We start from the raw sequence: 23185 nt of genomic DNA, 5'->3' as shown, positions 1-23185 counted from the left end.
ACAAATGAAAATGTATTTATTTTTATTGAAATCAAATGGCCCCTTAATTTTCCTTTTTACCACTATAGTATGCTTGACATCTGGACCGCTGATTATTAGAAGACAGATTAAAAAACCATGAAAGTCTATCATATAGGAGATAATACAGCATTATGTGAAAACCTTTACGATTACTTCTGATTAGAGTGCTTTTGTTCAGGAAAGGTTCTGTGACTCTCCTATCCTTCAATTAATTTATGAAGGAACAAGTATTTCTTGAGTAATTATCCTTTTAAAAAATGACAGCATCATAGAAAGTGTATTCACTTACCAGAAAGAATAGAATGCATCTACATCTTCAAATGATGAATTCATATCACCAAGTTTAGGGACATTTTTTTTATTTGACCACCTGAAACATGAGAAGAGGAAAATTCAATTCAAAATTGTGTATAAAAGGTCAACAGAGAAGCTAACTTACTAAAGAAACAATTTTTACTAATCCCCTTTCCTATGACTAAGAGGTGGGGCTAGAAGGTCAGCAGTGGACTCAGACCCATTCAGGTGCAATGAGAGAGGGCGCGGGTAGACAGGGTTGGGGAGAAAACAAGGAAACCGTGTTCTCAGCATCAGGTTGTCTTCAGCTCCATAAATTAGCAGCTGCCGTACTGGCGCAAGCCCCCTCTCCCAGGCACACTTACTCCTGCCTCTAAACTGGCAGTATGGAAACAACCAGGCCCAGGTTTTTTACAAATTTCGATACAGGGAGAGGATTCCCACCCCATCAGCACCATGACCAATCCCCTCAGAGTCAGACTTCTCAGTTCAGCACCTCAACGCTATCTCTGGAAGGATCCTGAGGCTGACCCGTGTTTTCTACTCTATGAAACCATTCCACAACAAAAATACACCTCACTCTTGTTATTACCACCTTCAACACTATCACAAAACAAGAACCAGGAGAGTGGGCAGGTAAGCGGCACTAAACCAATCAAGTGGGTCTCAAACCTGACTGCACAGTAGAATCACCTGGGAGTATTTAAATATCCGACAGACATTCCAAACTCATTAAATCGAAATCACAGTTAAATCTCCATCTCCCCGGGGCGCCTGGGTGGCTCAGTGGGTTAAGCCGCTGCCTTCGGCTCAGGTCATGATCTCAGGGTCCTGGGATCGAGTCCCGCATCGGGCTCTCTGCTCTGCAGGGAGCCTACTTCCTCCTCTCTCTCTCTCTGCCTGCCTCTCTGCCTACTTGTAATCTCTGTCAAATAAATAAATAAAATCTTAAAAAAAAAAAAAAAATCTCCATCTCCCCGGGTGGAACACAGCCATCAGGAGGTCTTCAAGCTCTCCAGCTGACGCCAGTGTGCAGCCAAGCTGTGCTCTAGGGAAACCTTCCAGTGCAGATGGAACCAAAAAAATGTACAATATTGATATATACCATTTAAAAGCTGACTTAGGAAATAAATTACATATACACTCACATTAAAGTTATATCATCCTAAATTACACTATGACATGACATAAAGTCAGGTATTGTTCTTTCCCACAAAGGAAATCTGAAAGAAAAACATCCTATGAGGTGTAAAGGAAATCTCGCCATGGGAAAGGCAGAACTTCTGTTCAAAGAGCAAAATAAATGAAGAGCAGTTCGTTCACCAGAGGGGCTCAAGTCTGGAGAGGAGGAGAAGGAGAGCAAAAACTCCTATTAGAGGAAAGATGCAGACGCCAGGAAGCACATGCAGGAAGCCAACAGAACATTATGATCACAAGGGGATCCCTTAACTCACCTAGAATTCCTTTCAAATACTGGGGAAAACACTTCGAAGAAATTGTCTTTTGCTTCACTTTTAGAAGGAACGGAGTTATCAAAAGTAGGATCTACACTGTTGAATGCCCGTCTTTTCACTGGATCAGATAACATTTCGTAAGCTGAGGAAAAAATGGTAAGGTCACATTACCATGACTCTGGATTTTTTCCTGTGAGGAGGGGAAAAAACCTCCTTCCTTTAAAAAAAGGTTATTATTTTTCATATTTAAAAATCTGGTGTGCTTGTGGGCTGGAAGAGACTGAATCTGGGTAAAAACACCTCCAACTCTACTGGATGTAATCTCACTTCACAACTTCTTCAGAATCTCTTCTGGAAGTTACATAACAAAACAACAGTTAAATATTCAACCCTTAAGAATGCAGGACTCTAAGGTAAAAGAAATAGAAAATTAACCGTTAAGATTCCATGGTTGTAAAGAATCAAAGAATCTTTAACATCTTAAGCACTGTGTAAGACTGGGCCCCAAAGAGTAAGTTTGAAAGGTGTGTACACAATTTTAAAAATTTAGCATGTACAATCAGGGGCACCAGGGTGGCTCACTCGGTTAACTGTCTGACTCTTGACCTTAGCTCAGGTCTTGACCTCAGGGCTGCACGTTTAAGCCCCGTGTTGGGAGTAAAATCACACTGAAGGGCACATTTAGAAATGGCAACAGCCTATGTTAATTTGCTTGAAGATGACACGGCCATGTAAAGAACAATAACCTATCTTGGGGTCCTTAGCAGGATATAATCAATTTTTGGATTTAAATTAGCAAAAACATCTGAGGAACAATTTAGTCCTACAAAATAACTGAAATGGAGAAATTAGTATCCTTGTTAGAAATAACATTTATGATGAATTAACCTCTAGGATGAGCTCATTAAACTGCAGACTGTGTCAGCGGCTACGGGGTGGGGCCCAAGCTTCTGCATTCCTGATGCGAGGGCAGAGGCTGGCAGAACCTCACAGAGCTGCACGGAGGCTCAGGGGCAGATTATCAGAAACAACCAGAAACAACTGAGAGTGTTGTGAATGTCATGGTATAGTTAAATTAGCTATAGAATATACACCAGAAATCCAATCCCAGCACTTACTAAATAATCATCACTATTAGAAATCCCTGACTCTGGGGCGCCTGGGTGGCTCAGAGGGTTAAAGCCTCTGCCTTCGGCTCAGGTCATGATCCCAGGGTCCTAGGATCGAGCCCCGCATCGGGCTCTCTGCTCAGCGGAAATCCTGCTTCCTCCTCTCTCTCTCTGCCTGCCTCTCTGCCTACTTGTGATCTCTGTCTGTCAAATAAATAAATAAAATTAAAAAGAAAAGAAAAGAAATCCCTGACTCTAAAATATTTTCTTACCTTTAGTTATGCAAGTGAAGTAGTCATTATCTCCTTCTTTTATTGGTTCACCAGCTGCTTTCCGTTTGTCTGGATGATGTTTTAAAACCATTGCTTTATCTACAAAACAAGCCAGATTTAGACAATTTGTCACTTTATGCATCAAAACTAAAAATAAAGATGAGGAGCTTGGGAAGATGGCGGCGTAGGAGGATCTTAAGCTCATCTCCTCCTACGAACCCATCAAGACTGCAACTACGTGCAGTGCAACTCACTTTGGTTTGAAAAGGACCTGAAGTCTACGGCCATACCACCCTGAACGCGCCCGATCTCGTCTGAAAAGGACCTGAAGACCAACAGAACAGCTCTTCCACAGCTAAAGATGAAAAAGACATATTGACAGGGAAGGGGGAAGAGATGTAGTCTGGAATCAAATCCCCAGTGTGGCAACCCAGTGGGGCTGAAATAAGAGTATCACAGCTACAGGGGTCCTCCGTGAAGAGTGGGGATCAAGCCCCTACTGGGCACCCTTGCCCTGGAATTTCACACAGGGGAGAGGAGGGCCTACAACATCTAGCTTTGAAAATCAGTGGGGCTTCACTCTAGGAGTTGGAAGGCTATACTGACACTCTGCTTTTAAAGGGCCAGTGCACTGGATCCCTCATTCTGAGACCCAGCACAGAGGGAGCAATCTAAAAAGCACGTGGTTACATGTGACAGAGATTTACTGACTAATTATAGGGCATGTGCCCCTAATTATAGGAGCAGGGATCTGCAGGAACTCTCTCTAGAAAGAAAAGTGTGGGCAGGTGCCATTTTCCTTGCCCTCCTTACTCCTCTGATGCTGGTGGAAGCCAGCTGTGACACCCTCCATCTACCTAGCTAACATTACTCGCTCCCCCCCATGGTCCCCTATAGAACCCTGGCACCCGAAGGTGCCCATCCCAAGTGGCTCCCATCCCTGCACACCTGGTAGGGAGCCTCGGTCAAAAGCAGGGCCTCTCCAAACCACCTATGGACGGGGTGGGGTAGGGAGGCAGCCCATCCACCAGCACACCTGCAGCACTTGTAGCCTGACCAGCAAAGCAGCAGTGCTGGGGGCAAGCCGGGCCTACCTCGGATCCTACAGTAGTCCCGGACCAGTCTACTCCAGGAGGGTATGCAGCCCCCACACAAAATATTCCTGGAGGACCTGGGCCTGGTGACTTGGGGGGCGGGGATGCACTATTAGGCATCACAGGACACCTTTTATAGAAACCCACTATTTTCAAAAACAGGAGAGGGTGCTGACTGACCTAATACACAGACACACAGAGAGTCACGAAAACTAAGGAGACAGGAACATGATCCAAATGAAAGATCAAAACAAAACCCCAAAAAAAAGAGCTACTAAACAAAATGGAAATACGCATTCAACCTGATTAAAGGCTCAAAGTAATGGTCATAAAGATGTTCACTGGCATTGGAGGGAACAGTGGATGATTCAGTAAGTACCTTAACAAAGACAGAATATATGAAAAACAAACTACAGGGACTCAAGGCCAGATCAGAGGATCAGAAGAATGGATCAGTGATGAAGACAGGATAATGGAAAGCAACCAAGCCAAAGAGCAGAAAGAAAAGAATGTAAAGAATAAGGCTCTGTGGGATGTCTGGGTGGCTCAGCTGGTTAAGCCTTTGCCTTCAGCTCAGGTCATGATCTCGGGGTCCTGGGATCGAGTCCTGAATCTGGCTCCTTGCTCAGCAGGGAGCCTGCTTGTGCACTTACACATGCTCTCTCTCATTCTGACAAATTAAATCTTTAAAAAACATTAAGAAAATAAAAAATGATATGTTAAGGGACCTCTGCAACAACATCCTGTATAAGAGAACGTCTGAATTATAGGCATTACGGAAGGACAGAGATAGGACAGAAATAATGGCTGAAACTATCCCAACCTGCAAAGAAATGGCTACAGAATACAAAGGGAGCCCCGCAAAGGGAGAATGAAACCCAGAAGATCTACCCTAGTGCATAATAATTAAAATGGCAAAAATTAAACAGAATCTTAAAACCAGCAAGAGAAAAGGAAACAGTCACATACAAGGGGACCTTGAGAAGGATGATTTTTTTCAGCAGAAATTTTGCAGGTCAGAAGAAAGCAGCGTGACATATTCAGAGTGCTGGGAAAAAACGTACAACCGAGAACACTGCACTGAGCAAGGCTGTCATTCAGAATAAAGGGAGAGATAAGGAGTTTGCAAGACAAACAAAAGTTGAAGGAGTCTATCAGCATTAAACTAGCCCTACAAGAAGTAAGAAATGTGAAAGGGAACTAAGTGAAAACAACAGGCTATAACTAGAAGATGGTGAAAGGAAAACTCCATTGGTAAAAACAAACATACAGTGAAGATGAATCACCTATAAAGCTATCGTATCAGGGTAAAAAGACAAAAGTGGGGGGAAAAAAGGTCTCCTACAAAAATCAGCCAACAGATACACAAAATAAAATGATGTCAAAATAGGACACCATATACATAAAACAATGGGGGAGTAAAAAAGTCGAGCTTTGAAAATGTGTTTGAATTTAAGCGACGATCAACTTAATAAAGACTGCTATTATACACACGGGATGTTATGCAAACCTCATAGTAACCGCAAACCAAAAACCTTTAACAGATAAAAACAAATAAATAAATAAAGGAATCAAAGCCTAACTTTAAAGGAAGTCATCACACCACGAGGGAAGACAGCATGAGGATAAAGAAATAGAAGAGCTCCAAAATACACCTCCCCAAGAAACCCCCCCCCCAAAAAACCAAAAAAAACAAAATAAAACCAAACTCAGGAAGCAACTGGCAACATGACAATAGGTACATTAATAACTGCTTAATATGGGGCGCCTGGGTGGCTCAGTGGGTTAAGCCAATGCCCTCGGCTCAGGTCATGATCTCAGGGTGCTGGGATCGAGTCCCGCGTCGGGCTCTCTGCTCAGCAGGGAGCCTGCTTCCCTCTCTCTCTCTCTCTCTGCCTGCCTCTCTGTTTACTTGTGATCTCTGTCTGTCAAATAAACAAATAAAATCTCAAAAAAAAAAAAACTGCTTAACATGTAAATGGTCTAAAAGCTTCAAAAGACACAGGGTGAATGGATAAAACAAGATCCACTGGGGCACCTGGCTGGCTCATTCGGTTAAGCGTCTGCCTGTGGCTCAAGTCATGATCCCAGTGTCCTGAAATCGGGCGCACATCAGGCTCTCGGCTTAGTGGAGGGAGTCTGCTTCTCCCTCTCCCTTTGTACTTCCTCTCTCTCTCTCAAATAAATCTTTAAAAACTACAAGACCCATCTAATATGTTGCCTATGACTTACTTCAGCTGTAAAGACACTTATATAAGAGACTGAAAGTGAAGAGACTGAAAAAAATATTCCCTTCAAACGGAAGTGGAAAAAAAAAAGAGATTAGGGTAGCAATACTATGTCAGACAAAATCAACTTTATTTTTTTAAAAGATTTTATTCATTTATATGACAGAGGGACAGTGAGAGAGAGAACATGAGCAGGGGAAGCAAGAGTGGGAGAAGCAGGCTTCCCGCCAAGCAGGGAACTGACTTAGGGCTCGATCCCAGGACCCTGCGATCAAGACCAGAGCCGAAGGCAGATGCTTAACGACTGAGCCACTCAGGCGCCCCCAAAATCGACTTTAAAATAAAACATAACTAGAGACAAAAAAAGGGATTACTTAATGATAAAGAGATCATCCAACGAGAGGATGTAACAACTGTAAATATCTATACACCCAACAGAGGAGCACCTAAATATAAAAATTAATGGTTATAAAAAGAAATTGACAGTAATACACAATAATCATAGGGGACTTTAATACCCCACTTACATCTATGGACAAATTATCCAAACAGAAAATTAGCAAGGAAACACTGGCCTTGATAACACGTTAGACCAGATAAACTTAACAAACAGAACACTCCATCCCAACTGTGGCAAAATATACATTCTTCTCAAATGCGTATGGAACATTCTCCAGGATAGATCACACGTTAGGCCATAAAACAAGTCTCAATGAATTTAAGAACGCAGAAATTATACCAAGCATCTATTATGCCCACCACAGTATGAAACCAGAAATCAATCACAGGGAAAGCATGGGGAAAAGCCAAACACGTGGAGACTAACAACATACTACTAAACAATCGATGGTTCAAAGGGGAAATCACAGAGGAAATTAAAAAGAAAATACTTTGACACAAATAAAAATGGAAACATAATGGCCTAAAAAGGCCACTATAGGAGACATTTGCAAATGATATATCCTAATAAGGGATTAATATCCAAAACATTAAAAACTCCTAGAACTGAACACCAAAAAAACCCCAAACAGGGGCACCTGGGAGGCTCAGTCATTAAACTTCTGCCTTCAGCTCAGGTCGTGATCTCAGGGTCCTGAGATCCAACCCCCCCGTCAGGCTCCCTGCTTTGCAGAGTCTGCTTCAGCTTCTCCCTCTCCCTCTGCTTGTGCTCTCTGTCAAATAAATAAATAAAATCTTAAAAAACAAACAAACAATAGTCCTATTAGAAATGAGCAGAGAGGGCAGCCTGGGTGGCTCAGTGGATTAAAGCCTCTACCTTAGGCTCAGGTCATGATCTCAGGGTCCTGGGATCGAGCCCCACATTGGGCTCTCTGCTCAGCGGGGAACCTGCTTTCCCCCTCTCTCTTCCTCCTGCCTCTCTGCCTACTTGTGATCTCTCCCTGTATGTCAAATAAATAAATAAAATCTTAGGAAAAAAAAAAAGATTTTATTTACTTATTTGTCAGAAAGAGTGAGAGAGAGAGAACAAGCACAAGCAGGAGGGAGGCGCAGCGGGAGCGGGAGAAGCAGACTCCCTGGTGAACAGGGAGCCCATAGTGGGACTGGATCCTAAGACCCTGAGATCATGACCTGAGTTGAAGGCAGATGCTTAACCAACTGAGCCACCCAGGCATCCCAGAGTCTTGACTCTTGATTTCAGCCCAGGTTATAATCCTGGAGTTGCAGGATGGAGCCCCACATTGGGGCTCATCAGGGAGTCTGCTTTCTTTCTCTCTCTGCTCTCCCTTTGCTCATGTTCTCTCCCTCACTTTCTCAAATAAATTTTTAAAAAAATCTTAAAAAAGAAAAAAAAAAAAGAATTCTAGAACTAGAAGAGATGTGAGAGATTATCTAGTCATATTTTAAATTTTACAATGAAAAAAGACCCCCAAATTCCCTCCTGTTCTATTCCTGCTCAGCAAATTTTTTTAGAATTTTTTTTTTTAATTTTATTTATTTGACACAGAGAGAGAGATCACATGTAGGCAGAGCAGCAGGCAGAGAGAGGGGAAAGCAGGCTCCCCACTGAGCAGGGAGCCCGATGCAGGGCTCAATCCTAGGACCCTGAGATCATGACCTGAGATGTAGGCAGAGGCTTAACCCACTGAGACACCCAGGGGCCTCCAAGTTAGATTCCCTTAATACCTCAGCTTTAATTCAAAAAAGTATTACTTACTGTATTTGTTTCTAAGATGCTTTTCTATGAACACTTTGTATCTTTGTGATACATATCATACACATACATTATACCAATCTACACATGTATATTCATGACCTGTATTTATAAACATGTAAAACTACTTCTTGAGATTTTCATTGTGAATTAACCTAACAGGAAACCTAAATGTGGAAAAATCCTCAAAACAGAAGTTTTACATATAAAAAAATAACATATATGTAAATATGTCATATATATGTATAGTTACATTTACATAATGTAAAATATATCAGTCATTTTCATTAATATTTACTGACCATTTCCTTTATAATTTTTTTCAGTACCTATACTTTATAAGGTACTTCATCATTCTCAACAATTTCAACATATTTTGTAGTTTCATTAGTATTTTCCATGCTTAAACTGAACATTTAAAAAATCCTTTAAATTTTTAAAGAATTTTAACATATTCAAGTAAATATCTAAACCTTCATTAACCGAAGTCCTAATCATACCTAAGAATCCTTCCCTTTTCCAGTGATGTATGATGCCTCCTTTATCACAGTAAATTCAATCCAGATTTGTTTCTGGTTACCGATTTTTGCCCTGGGATCCTCTTTAAAATGATTATACGCTCCTAATAAATGTGATGGTAACTTCCAAGAACTATTATTTTTGTGTATTTCTCCTGCATCCAGCCACCTGCCTCAACTGTTTTTTGATATTCTAGGTAGAGCCTGTATTACCTACAAATAATACAGTTCTTCTCCAATAGTTCTCTTAATTAATATCTTAATTCATAAACCACTCTTAAAATAGCATAAAAATAAGGTTAGTTTCTGCCATGGATTTTATTTATTTATTTTTTTAAAGATTTTATTTATTTATTTGACAGACAGAGATCACAAGTAGGCAGAGAGGCAGGCAGAGAGAGAGAGAGAGAGAGGAGGAAGCAGGCTCCCTGCTGAGCAGAGAGCCCAATGTGGGACTCCATCCCGGGAGCCGAGATCATGACCTGAGCCAAAGGCAGCAGCTTAACCCACTGAGCCACCCAGGCGCCCTCTGCCATGGATTTTAATGGTAATATTCTTAACACCACAAGGTTAAGTGTGTTGGCTGTGGGTATGAAATACTTGCCAAAGTAGGAAATTAACTGTTATTTCTTTGCAGTTTTATTAAAGGCTATTAAACTGTTTTATACATTTTAACTATTTAGGAAATCACATATTATCTAAATTATAAATAGATTTAGCTCTATTAATATATTTCCCAAGAGGACTTCTGAGGGAGATCCTACCTGTTCGTACGATTCTTTTAATGTGCTGTTAAGTTTAATGTGTTATTATTATTTTTAAAAGTTAATGTACTTATTTTAGTAATCTCTACACCCATTGTGGAGCTCAAACTCACAACCCCAAGATCAAGAATTGTATGCTCTTCCAATAGAGCCAACCAGCTGCCCCAGAAACATTTTTTCAGGGGGTAATTCTTTCATAGCTTTTAAAATTTCTTCCTAGAGACAACTGGATGGCTTAAGTCGGTTAAGCGTATGACTCTTGGTTTTGGCTCAGGTCACAATCTCAGGGTTGTGAGATCAAGCTCCGCATCAGGCTCCACGCTCATCGGAATCTGCTGGAGATTCTCTCTCCCACCTCTGCCCCCCACCACTTCTGTACACTCTCTTCCTAAAATATTAAAAGGTTTGAAACACTTGCCTTTAAAATTTCCTCAATTTCAAAAAAGTTCATTTATTTTTTAAAAAAAATATTTAATTAATTTATTTATTTAAGAAAGACAAAGAGAGCACAAGTGCAGGGAGGGAGAGGGAGAGGGAGAGGGACTCCTCGCTGAGCAGGGAGCCCAACTTGAGGCTCTGTCATGACCCAAGCCTCCCAGGCGCCCCTCAAAAAGTTTCATTTAATCAAAAAATTTCCATCTATTACATTTAATACTGGTCTCCATTAAAAATATCTTCTGGGGCACCTGGGTGGCTCACTTGGTGAGGTAGCTGCCTTCGGCTCAGTTCATGATCTCAGGGTCCTGGGACTGAGCCCCATGTTGGGCTCCCTGCTCGGTGGGGAGCCTGCTTCTGTCTCTACCCCTCCCCCTGCTCGCTTGTTCTCGCGCTCTCAAAATTTAAAAATAAAAAAAAAAAAAACCCTTAAAAAAAATAAAAATATCTTCTGTAATGGTTTCTTTTTGTATTTTGCTATTTGTTTTTTCTTTTTATAAATCCACTTTGGGGAACTGCTGTTTTCTCTTCTATTTTTCCCTCCACGTTCCTTAGTGCTATTCTTTTAAACATTTGAATTGGACGCCCATTTTATTTTTCCCTCTTTTTAAAAAGTAACATTAGTTTAAGGCAATGAACTTACTTATGGTGCAGCTCTAACTGCTGTCTCTTAAGTTTTGATAGGCAATGATTTTACTTTTACATAAAGAATCTCTTAATACAATTTTTCTATCTTTCTAGGCCCCAGAGAGTATATCTGATTTCTCAAGTGACTCTTTTTTTTTTATTTGTTTAATCATATCTTTTACTGAATTAAAAATTTACACTGAACTTTGACAACTGTATACAACCCTCTAACTGCCACCAAAGAAAATACAGACCATTTCCATCACCGAAGCCCCTTTACTATTTCCAGTCAACTCCCATGCCCTACCACCTGACTTCCTTCACCCACATGCTCTTGAACTTCATGTAAATGGAATTATAGTTTGTCTTTGTAACTTTTCTCCTCAACCTAATGTTTTGAGATTCATCACCATTTCCGGATGTCTTAGTAATCTGTTCTCTTTTTAACCACCAAGCACTAATCTACTGTATGAACATACAACAGTGTGCTTATCCATGATCTTGCTGGTGAACACTGGGTGGTTTCCAGTTTTTGGATATTGTGAATATGGCTGCTATAAACGTTTATGTACAAATCTTTTTATAGGCATAATAAAGTAATTTCTACATAAACTGCAGGGCTTCAAAAACTGGTTGTTTTTTGAACTCCAATTTTTTTTTTTAAACAGTCTAGTATATCACGTTTCCTCACTAACATTCCAGAAGAAGCATTTTTGTCTTCTAGCTGTTTTAAGCAAAAAAGGAATAAACATTATCAGGCAGCTCACAGAATCTCTGAAAGAGTCAGACTATAGCGCTAATAAGTTATGTACCTAGGAACTATAATCAAATCATACCCAACAGTTTGGAGGTGTGATGATCCCAGCACTGTGGGGAACTCGAGAAAGGGAGCAGAGGCTACTTCCACGGCCAGAACAGAGGGGTAAAGCCAAAAGGTTTGCAGTGCGCCCGACACCTGCTGGCAAAATAGATTCCGTGCGGTACAGCTGAACTCACACTGCTCTCCTATCAATTTCTTTTTTTTTTTAAAGATTTTATTTATTTATTTGACAGAGAGAGACCACAAGTAGGAAGAGAGGCAGGCAGAGAGAGAGGAGGAAGCAGGCTCCCTGCTGAGCAGAGAGCCTGATGCGGGACTCGATTCCAGGACCCTGAGATCATGACCTGAGCTGAAGGCAGCGGCTTAACCCACTGAGCCACCCAGGTGCCCCTCCTATCAATTTCAAAGAAGTGTGCTGGGCAGTAAAATTTAAGTCACATGCCTGCAAACATTCTCAATCCCAAGAAATATCTTCTTATAAATTGGTCAGTTTCCTTCTTTATTTGCAATTATGGCTTGTGACATTTATTCTGACTTCTTTAGAAATCTGGCACCTCTTTATACTTTCTTTCTGAATCTTGGGAACATTCCTCAAGGTTGTCCTCTGCTTTACTGTTTTTCTTTTTTAAAGATTTTATTTATTTATTTGAGAGCAAGACAGTGAGAGAGAGCATGAACGAGGAGAAAGAAGGTCAGAGGGAGAAGCAGACTCCCCATGGAGCTGGGAGCCTGATGCGGGACTCGATCTCGGGACTCCAGGATCATGACCTGAGCCGAAGGCAGTCGTCCAACCAACTGAGCCACCCAGGCGTCCCTGCTTTACTGCTTTTCTAAGCGTTATGTCAGCCTTTGGAATTCTACGTTCAGCTCTCACGTTTTCAGTTTCCACAAACAGTTCTACTTCTTTCTCCCTAGTCTCTTTCTGCAATGCCTACACCATAGCCCCAAAGCAGGATCTTCATATTTCACCAAAAACTTGAGGAGATGCTTAAATTTTTTTTTGAACCTTGTAAGTCTAAGAGAGGGGATATCTCCATTTTTTGCTGGATAGTCTCCTCATGCTGCACTGGTTTTTTTTTCACTGAGTTTTCTGCCTAATCTTTACTCATCCTTGTATATTAGAGAGTCCTGAGACGGTCTTAAATTGTCTCTTGTGGAGGGAGCAAAAGATATTTCTCAATATTAAAAATAAGGGACGCCAAAGAACACAGTCTGAAAAAGAAACAAGGGTAATTTGTGAACAACAGCTGTTTACTGGAATTTCAAAGGTATCTGCCTCCCCTCCCACTGAGGGTAGTTTCTGGAATGATTTGAGGGTACATTAGCAAAAAGGCTTTTACTGTACATTCATATTGCTATTATCATAAAATGATCTAAACAGGATTTTTAATTTTTAAGAAGTACAAGGAACAGCTTCACTTTAAACTGTCAGAAATATTTTGAACTAAAATTACTAAATTTAGAAAATTCAAATCACCGGGACGCCTGGGTGGCGCAGTTGGTTAAACGACTGCCTCCGGCTCAGGGCGTGATCCTGGAGTCCCGGGATCGAGTCCCACATCAGGCTCCCAGCTCCATGGGGAGTCTGCTTCTCCCTCTGACCTTCTCCTCGCTCATGCTCTCTCTCACTGTCTCTCTCTCTCAAATAAATAAAATAAAATCTTAAAAAAAAAAAAAATAAAATAAAAGTTTAAAAAAAAAAAAAAAAAGAAAGAAAATTCAAATCACCAAAGACTTTATTTCTGTGCAAAGAGTAGCAAACCTACATGCATTATTTGCCAGTGTGACTATTTTACTTCAAAACAAGATTATGTAAGCAACTGAAATTCCACTTTTAGTATGCAAGTACTTGCTCTTAACCCATCATTCAACTTTTCTAGTGATTTATTCTTTTCAGATAATGCAGAGAAGGGAAAAAAAAGACCACTTATTTTATTCACCCTTCACTGACTTCCTAATTTTCATTATAGCAATTCAAAATGCATTAAACAACAGAAAACTCTTTCGTATGTGTGTAACAGGATGTAAGCATTTGAAGGATCTCAAATGCAGTAAGACTTATTTTTATGAGGCCTCTCTGTGCTAATTATTACAGATTTATAAACACTAACTTTGCATTTTTACTTTTGAACTAAATTTCAGAAAGCAGTAAAGCAAGCAGCTGCCCTTTTTATAATGACAGAGGTAAGCGAACATCAGTTTCGGGGCGCCTGAGTGGCTCAGTGGGTTAAGCCTCTGCCTTCGGCTCGGGTCATGATCTTGGGGTCCTGGGACCAAGCCCCACATCGGGCTCTCTGCTCAGCGGGGAGCTTGCTCCCTGCCCCCCCCGCCTGCCTTTCTGCCTACTATTGATGTCTGTCAAATAAATAAAATCTTGTAAGAGAGAACATCAGTTTCCTTTTGAATAAATACTGAGAATATCAACATAGTGGGAGAGAGTGAATTATAATTCTACTTAATGTTAATAATCTGGTGCATTGGGATTGCAGAACTTCTGGCTATAGAGTATTAAAAAATTAACTTCTATTATGCCAATAAAATGAATGGACTTAGAAACAAATGAATGTTTCTTTTACAGCTCATGGTACATTTCTTATTTTAGAGAAAAAAACAATTCCTTCACCTTAAAACATCAACTGTTTTCATACTTCCATGTATCAAGACTCATTTGGTATTCATATGTTGCTGTTTCACATAGCAAGACTTTGCAAATATTTCTCCATGGCAAATCAATTTCCCTGGCATTTATGTATACTGCAAGGACTATTCACATGCATTAACATATGCTTCGTCGAAAACCATGTCAGCTTTTTAAGAAACCAAACAGATCTAAAATAATCTCATAAATTCCTTCATCTTATTAAAAATCTCTCCTCTGATTTTCCAAAATATAAGCATTAGTAGAGAAAAATTTGAGTTTATCTATTATACTTAGTCTCAACTAGTATTTTTCAACATGAGATGGGTCTCATTTAGCCATCTTCCTCCAAGCACAATACTTTCTCCTCCAGACTGGCCTTGACTCACTAACTCCTTTTCCATATGGTCACAATCTTACCTCCTCTGACCTCAATATCCATTCTCTAGAGTGGAGGGCAGAACATTCTCCTAAGATAAAACACAGAAAACTAATCACCTTCACCTCTTTCATCAAACTTTACTACCCAGGTGAAGCAAACAAGATGTAGAGCACTAAGGGGATGCTGTTTTATAAACCATGTGAAGACAAGGTTCCCAACACTTTCCCCAAAATTTTTAATCTTTTTAATGAAGAAAGCAGTAAAACATCAGATAATTCTCTCTTGGGCAGAAGACCCAGGTGGCATCAATAAAAATGTAACCTGAACCACAAAATAACATTAAAAAATCTAAGTAACAAGGCAGCTTCCACTAAATACAGCTGGCCATACTTCTAAAGAAAGATGAAACATTATTTCTTAAAAACTTGCCATTGGGAGAATGTTCTTTATTGGTCACAAACACACCCACCCACCCACCCACCTTCTCATTTCTCATTCCCATGCATGAGAATGATTGCTTTTTTCTGTTTCTGAAGGTAAAGGATACTGCAGTTATGCAATGTTATGACCATGTATCAAATGCTATTGAATATAGATTTATGACAGATATTCCAGATATTGGATTATCTCAAAAGAACTAAGTACTTACGAGCTGCTTTGATCTGTCTCTGGGTAGCTTTGTATCTTATATGGCCAAGTCCAAGTACTGCATAATGATCTTGGTTCTGATAAAGACACAAAGGGAGTCAAGTATGAAATGGAGCAATATATCTTATTCCTTAAGCTAGTACCCTAAAGTAGTGCTTCCCATAATAGGAGTCCAGTGAGACATTGCATATAAAATGGATTCTGTAGTAAGTCTGGGAAATGTGGTGGACTGTGATACAGCCTTCGTGATAATTTATATATACATAAGCCTAATAAAGGCTCTGAGAAGTCCTGAAATTAAAAACAACCAACCACCATGCAAACACATCTGCAAAACCCAGCATTTTCCAAACTTCCTTGACTACTGAGCCCATTTTTCTCTTAACACCTACTAATATCTTTTTTTTTTTTAGATTTTATTTATTTGTCAGAGAGAGAGAGGGAGAGAGAGCAAGCACAGGCAGACAGAATGGCAAGCAGAGACAGAGGGAGAAGCAGGCTCCCCGCCGAGCAAGGAGCCCGATGTGGGACTCGATCCCAGGACGCTGGGATCATGACCTGAGCCGAAGGCAGCCGCTTAACCAACTGAGCCACCCAGGCGTCCCAACACCTACTAATATCTTATGGTCATCCTTAAATCAGGGTATAGCCAGGAAGATTTCAGAACAGAGGGAAGTATTATCACAGCCCCAAAGGGTTGGGCCAGGGCAATGACAGGCCTAGGAGTCATGTTAAGCAGAAAAGTAATTTGGATGGAAACTTTGCAAAACCAAGCGATGAGGCTTCTCTGGAGAGGAAATACCTGCTTTTGTCTCTGCTTTGATTAACATCTTTGTGAATTTACAAGTTGAAGTAGCAACTGAAATCTCCCTACAGAAATCAATGGGTGTATCTAGTATTGGAGGAATGAGTGGGGGGCAAGGGAGTTGAGGGTATGTAACATGGAAAGAAAAAGTCAAGTAGGGCTGACTGGTTTCCCTTTAAATTCAGGAAAGCAAAGTTCATATGGATGGGCTTCTTTATTATGCCTGGCAATCAGACTTGTTCCAGTTCGTTTCCCTTTCCACTCCTTAAGGTCACTATTTCTCTAGTGTCTCCTCAATCTCACAGATCCTTCTCCACCCTCTTATCAACAGCCCTGCCTCCTGAGTAACTGAGCAATGTAAAATTATCCTACTCGAATTCCTACCACCTTACTGGCATCCACACATCTTTTCCCTTTCCCTCCATTCACAGCTGGAAGAGCCTGTCCTAATACAACTACTCCATCCTTCCTCTTGCTTCTGAGCCCTGTCTTCTCTAAGTCTCCTCAAAATAGTAACATCTTGGGGCGCCTGGGTGGCTCAGTGGGTTAAGCCGCTGCCTTCGGCTCAGGTCATGATCTCAGGGTCCTGGGATGGAGTCCCGCATCGGGCTCTCTGCTCTGCAGGGAGCCTGCTTCCTCCTCTCTCTCTCTGCCTGCCTCTCTGCCTACTCGTAATCTTTCTCTGTCAAATAAATAAATAAAATCTTAAAAAAAAAAAAAAGTAACATCTTTCGGTTATCTCCTAAATTTCTATTGGATTATCTTCATCCGTATGAAAAGATGCTGTTAGCTCTCATCCTTTTCTTTTTTTTTTAAAAAGATTCCATTGATTTATCTGAGAAGAGAGTGCACATACGTGCACACAGCAGAGGGGAGGGGCAGAGGAAGGAGGAGAAGCAGGCTCCCCACTGATCAAGGAGCCTGACATAAGGCTTGATCCCAGGACCCTGAGATCACAACCTGACCTGAAGGCAGGTGCTGAACTGACTGAGCCACCCAGGTGCCCCCTTTAGCTCTCATCCTAAAAATACTTCCAAGATCCCCTTTCCAGTTACTGCTCTATCTCCATTTCTCTACTCTTTGTCAATTGTAAACTTCTTCAAAAGGCTGTCCACACGATTACCTCCTTTAGCATTCATTTTCAAATCACTCCACTTTGGTTCTGCTCCATCCACTCCCACCCAGGGGCAATGAGGCTGCTCTCTTCAGTATGAATTTCCAGATGCCAAGTCCAAGATCACTCACCTGCCCTCACCTGACTTCAGCTCTCAGTGGCAGCACAGCTAACCCCTTCCTTGAAATACTACCTTCCTTTAGTGTTTTTGTGCATTCACTCTTTTCCTCCCACCTTCCAGTACCTTTTTTCAGCCACTTCTACTGGCTTCTCTAGGACCTGCAAAGCTCCCTTCTGGGGTTTCTCTTGTCTCTCTCTATAACTTGGTCCTGGGTGATATGAGCCAATGCCAGGGCTAGACTATAGTTAGTACCTGTATATGCTTATCAGTGCCCACTTCGCTCGAGTACAGACCTCCCCTCTGAGCCCCGGATGCACGGAGCACCGCCCCGGATGCACAGAGCACCTCTAGCTCTCGCTCACTATTCCTGGCCTGTCCCTCTCCACCTCGGTCACTCATTTCCAAATACAAGACTGATGTTGCAGTTCACTGCAGACACCAAGCCCTTTCTCCTCAAATGCTGTTCTCCCCACCTGGCACATTCCCTCACTCTTCACCTGGCTGCCATCTTCTCATCCTGCAGTCTCAGGATAAATGCTATCACTTTATTTAAAACAACCTTCTCTGCCTACTCTGTTCCTTCTTGTTTCCCCTAAAGTACTTAAAAATTGTTATTGCTTCCAACTCTCCAATGGCTTTCCAGTGACTACTGCTCCTTAACTTCCTCACCACTCCCTTATCCGCTATGTTCTACCCATTCGCCTTCTTCAGTTCCTGACACAATTCTTTCAGATGCCCCCACACAAGATCTCTCCCTGGAATGCCATTCTCCCCGATCTTTGCGTGTCATTCAGGTTTTATCTTAAATGTCAACTCCACGGCATTTCCCACCCACTCAACCTACAGCAGTCATCAGGACACTCTATCACAGCACCCTGTTCTACTTCTTTGCCCAGCACCTGGTGACCATGTCCTTGACTGTTCACTTATCGTCTGTCTCCTCACTGGAATAGAAGCTATGTGGGAGCAGTGATACTGTCTTGTTTGGCAGACTCCTCAGGCTCCAGAACAGCATCTGGCACAAAGCAGATGCTTGATCCCTGTTTGTTGAAAGAAACAATTAACTGAACCAATGTATGAACCCTGCTACCTTGTTCTTCTTCTTCTTCTTTTTTTTTTTAATAAAGATTTTATTAATTTGACAGACAGAGACCACAAGTAGGCAGAGAGAGAGGGGGAAGCAGGCTCCCCGCTGAGCAGAGATCCTGATGTGGGGCTCAATCCCAGGACCCTGAGATCATGGCCTGAGCCAAAGGCAGAGGCTTAACCCACTGAACCACCCAGGCGCCCCTTCCTGCTATGTTGTTCTGACGTTACCTATCCTTTTCTATACTAAAGACCTCCATCTTTCTTCCTTTTCTCTCTTGTAGACCTCAATGGTCGCCAATACAGAATCTTCTCCTGACCCCGCCTTTCTCTCGTTAGTATTTTCTCAATAGCCCACTCTGAAAGAGTATTTTGCACTGTGGTCTACAATTCATCACCTCCTAATCAACCCAGCTGTAATTCCTGGTCTTCCCAATGACTCACCAGACCGCTTTCTTTGTGATCACCTACCCTCCGTATGCCAAGCCCAGTGGCTTTTATTATTACTCATGTTATGTGACTGACCTCTCCAATGGGTGACTATTTCGTCCTTCCTGAGACTTCCTTCTTTCTTAGTTTTTGGAAGAGTCTAGTGCCTGATGTTTAATAAACTTTAGTTGAGGGGCACCTGGGTTGCTTAGAGGGTTAAACCCTCTGCCTTCGGCTGGGGTGATGATCCCAGGGTCCTGGGATCAAGCCCCCCATCAGGCTCTCTGCTCAGCAGGGAGCCTGCTTCCCACTCCCCACCCCACCGCCTGCCTCTGCCAGTTGTGATCTCTGTAAATGGATAAATAAAACCTTAAAAAAAAAAAAAAAACAGGGGCACCTGGATGGCTCAGTGGGTTAAAGCCTCTGCCTTTGGCTCAGGTCATGATCCCAGGGTCCTGGGATCGAGCCCCGCTTCGGGCTCTCTGCTCTGCAGGGAGCCTGCTTCTCCCACTCTCTCTGCCCGCCTCTCTGCCTACTTGTGATCTCTCTCTGTGAAATAAATAAATAAAATCTTTAAAAACAAAAAAACCAAAAAACCAAAAAAAACCTTAATTGAATTACCAAATGTCTCTTTTGTTGTTTTCTTTCTACCTCTTTCACCCTCCTTAGTATCTTTTGCTGCTTCTCCTTCTGCCCACCCCTTAAATTTTCAAGCGCTCAACTTGGTTCAGTCCTTTTCTTTTAAAATGGATAATGACAGTATGTGAATCAGCTAACATTCTGAAGGCTTATTTACTTTCCTAAGTGCTTTAGACATACACTTTCTCTCATTTAACCCTCCCGAGCTAGGAGACAGAACTCATATCCACTGCCTGTTTAGTATTTAGCACGTGTCAAGCACAAGGTTAAGTGCTTTACATGCATCACTGCGTTGATCCTCACCATACTCCTTTGAGCTGTTAGCAATCTCACTGCATGAAACAGATATGTCAAGTCACTTTCCCAAGGCCCCAGTGCCTTAATAGGCAGAATCATTATTTGAATTCTGGCACTCTAATTCCACGGTACACATATTTAAGTATTATACCATTGCCTACCTAAAGCTTTATGATACCTATTTGTCTATATTCTTCTTCTCGGCTGATGTCATTCAATTCCCGCAGGTTCAACTACCACCTACAACTTGCCAACGACTTGCAAATGTTTCTGGCTTTATCCTCCTTTCAGAACCACAGACCAGTTTCTAACCATTTACTAGGAAGACGTCATTAGTACGTTACTAGTACCTGAGTTTTGACACAGCCCAACTTGAACACAAACACCACATTTCCCACAAACTTGCTTTTTCCTGCATGCCAGTGTTGTGACCGACATCACACTCCAGCAGATCATTCAAACTGGAATGCTCAGAGGTCTTTTGAGTACATCTCCTCTTATACCACACAGTCAAGGTCATCAAGCTCTATCAAGTCTACCTCCAAAAAAAGCACACACTCCCTCTTCCTCAAAACCCGGCCATAAATTTAGCTCAAGTATGCATCTGCAGGCTTGGATTATTGCACTAGCCCTCTAACAGCAAACTATTCACTTCCCCTCCAGCCCTGCCCTCCCTTTTCAAGCAATTTTCTGTACTGCCAGGAGATTACTTTGCTAAAATTAGCTTAGAAACTTCTGAAGACTTCCTACTGCCCTGAAAATAAAATCTGAGTTCCTTCGTTAGGATGGCATAAAAAGGACAGTATAATAGAATCTGGTCTAGCGTCTTGTTTCAGGACTAATTTCTCACCACTACCCTTCAAGCACCCTACCCACCCTACTCTTCACTAATCCCCGAAGAAGTGCTATACATTCTTTACTCCTTTGTGTCTCTGCAGATCTATTCCTTCTGCCCAGAGCACCTTTTCTCCATTCAATGCTTCTTAAGCTGTCAGGCATCCTTTTAGGGCCAGCTCAAAAATTATGTTTTTTGGGAACACCTCCTGGATTTTTCCAGCAGATAGTATCCTATGATCAGTGCTATCCCACTCAGAGCTTAACAATAAACAGGTGCTCAATTATGGTTCTCTTGTTGAGGCATCTTAAAACGTGGCTTAATGATGGAAAACTCTGGGAAAACCTCTTATACCTCACAAAGCATCTGACTGAACAAAAGATTCAGATATTAAATACCTTCCAGTCTTTAGGATCAAGTGTTTTCAACATGGGAAACTCTTCCAACTGCAATTCTTCATCTTCTGATTCTTCTGATAATTCTTTCTTATCCTCCAGTTCCTGAAAAGAGGCAGAAGCATTTCTGTTTCTCCTCTTAACAAAAGCTTCAAACCATCTTCCCACAGGTTCAACTTGACAGAGTGTTGAGGCTGTAATTGAAAGCGTTAAGAGAGGCTTCAATGTATTGCATGGAATAAATCTGTTTCAAGGCAATATAAGATCAAAACAGCATCACAATGTAATTTTAAAACCATCAACTGAAGAAATAATTGCAGTACAGGGATGCGAGATAGTGCAGGTTTGGTTCCAGACCACCCCAATAAAGCAAGAACTGCAAAAAAGTGAATCAAATACATTTTTCGGTTTCCCAGGGCATATAAAAGTTATGTTTACAGTATGCTGTAGTCTATTAAGAGTCCAATAGCATCAGGTCTTAAAAAACCATCTATGTACCTTAATTTTAAAATACTTCATTACTAAAGAATGGTAACCATCATCTGAGCTGTCAGCGAATCATTATCACATCACAGATCACCATAAGAATCAAGAAAAAGTTTGAAATACTCTATTACCAAAATGTGAGACACAGAGTAAGCAAATACTGTTGGAAAAGTTGTGCTGATAGACTTGCTCAACAGATGGTTGCCACAAACCTTCAATTGTAAAAAATGCACTACCACCAAAGCACAGTAAAATGCCATTAAACATGCATTCCAATTAACATGAGGGCTAGCAATAATCATTTCCTAATATTTACAGAGTATTCAATCAACCTCTTCCAGTTATCTGACAAACGTTCAGCAATGTCAACAATAAATCAAAACTTTTCTGAGAATATGAGAGGAAGATGACGAGCAGGGAGAAAAGTTGTCAACTGCTTTCCTTTTAGAATAATGATTGTAATAAAATAAATGATAAACCATCCTCATCAAAAAAATTTTTCAAAAACAAGTCAAAATATCTTAATTAAAACCCTGAATTCAGATAGCTTTTAAAATTTTTAAGAATTCCAAGCAGCTAATGAGGATTTACTGACACAGCTCTGCTATAGTGAAACAAGCTCTAGATCTGAAATCAGAAGCTGGATTTAGTCTAGCTCTGACAATTAGTAACTATGTGAAACGAGTCGGGGATGTCTTCAACTGTAAAAACGGAACAATATCTATCTTCTATGGTTTCCTTGGAAGAATGAATGACAAACCACATTTCGAAACCACTTTGAAAACCACAAAGTAAGGCTTTATCGTCATTCCTGAGAAGCAGGAACAAATCACCGTCATCTGTATATAACAATTCCAAAAAGGTAATGAGTCAGGGAAATAAACTCTCCTTTTAATTCCATAGTCTTGAAGACTGAAAAAAGCTTTCCTCTTTCAGCAATAAGTAACTCAAATGTAAGTTGCCCTTTGTACCTAATGGTCACAATTTCCTAAGAATAACTGATTTTACGTGCTTTAGTTGGTTTGGGAAATTAAGATCTCCTGTACCATACACGGGACAGGATTCAAACTCTCCGTTCAGTCAGTACTAGCTGCGTTGTAAGGGGGCAGTTTTTAAGAACCTCACCTTTCAAGCCTTTTCCTGCAGGTGTTAGGATTACACACAGGCTTCCGTAAGCAGAACGCAACATGTGCCACGAGATACGCTCAAAATCACACCCGACAACTGTCTCTGCAAGCGGCGCTGGTAATTAAGGTGGGTCGCCGACTGGAGACTAGGTCTACAATATCCACGACTGTCTTGGGCTATACGTTAAAGAAACTACAGCAGCCAGTTAACTTTCATTTAATCATTCTTCAAAAACTTTGTCTGCACAAAGCTCAGCAGCCGTACTAGCAACGACCTTTTCATACTAACTACGAGTATAAGGAGTTCTTGAGTTCTGACGTTTAAAAAAGCCAAAGCAAACGCAGAGCGGGAGCGAGGTGTTTAACAGAGCCCC

General features: G+C 41.3%; 1 protein-coding gene across 2 annotated transcripts in view; it reads right to left on the bottom strand.

Annotated features, from left to right (window-relative positions):
- DNAJC2 (DnaJ heat shock protein family (Hsp40) member C2) overlaps positions 1-23185 on the bottom strand; it is a 35034-nt gene that overhangs the window by 11243 nt on the left and 606 nt on the right. Inside the window, exons 1-6 of one of the 2 annotated variants that reach the window (XM_044245861.1) lie at positions 22810-23004; positions 21202-21392; positions 15479-15554; positions 3151-3249; positions 1770-1911; positions 311-391 (exon numbers count right to left, since the gene is read on the bottom strand). In XM_044245861.1, coding sequence (XP_044101796.1) covers positions 311-391; positions 1770-1911; positions 3151-3249; positions 15479-15554; positions 21202-21392; positions 22810-22873 — 653 coding nt within the window. In that variant the 5' untranslated portion in view covers positions 22874-23004. Of the gene's footprint in view, positions 1-310; positions 392-1769; positions 1912-3150; positions 3250-15478; positions 15555-21201; positions 21393-22809; positions 23005-23185 lie in introns of those variants that run through there. The other variant, XM_044245860.1, reaches the window with a different exon arrangement.

The sequence above is a fragment of the Neovison vison genome, chromosome 4 (genome assembly GCF_020171115.1).
Source record: "Neovison vison isolate M4711 chromosome 4, ASM_NN_V1, whole genome shotgun sequence".
Taxonomy (NCBI): Eukaryota; Metazoa; Chordata; class Mammalia; order Carnivora; family Mustelidae; genus Neogale; species Neogale vison.
The sequence above is the reverse complement of the archived record's forward strand: the minus strand, read 5'-3'. Positions and strand labels throughout refer to the sequence as shown.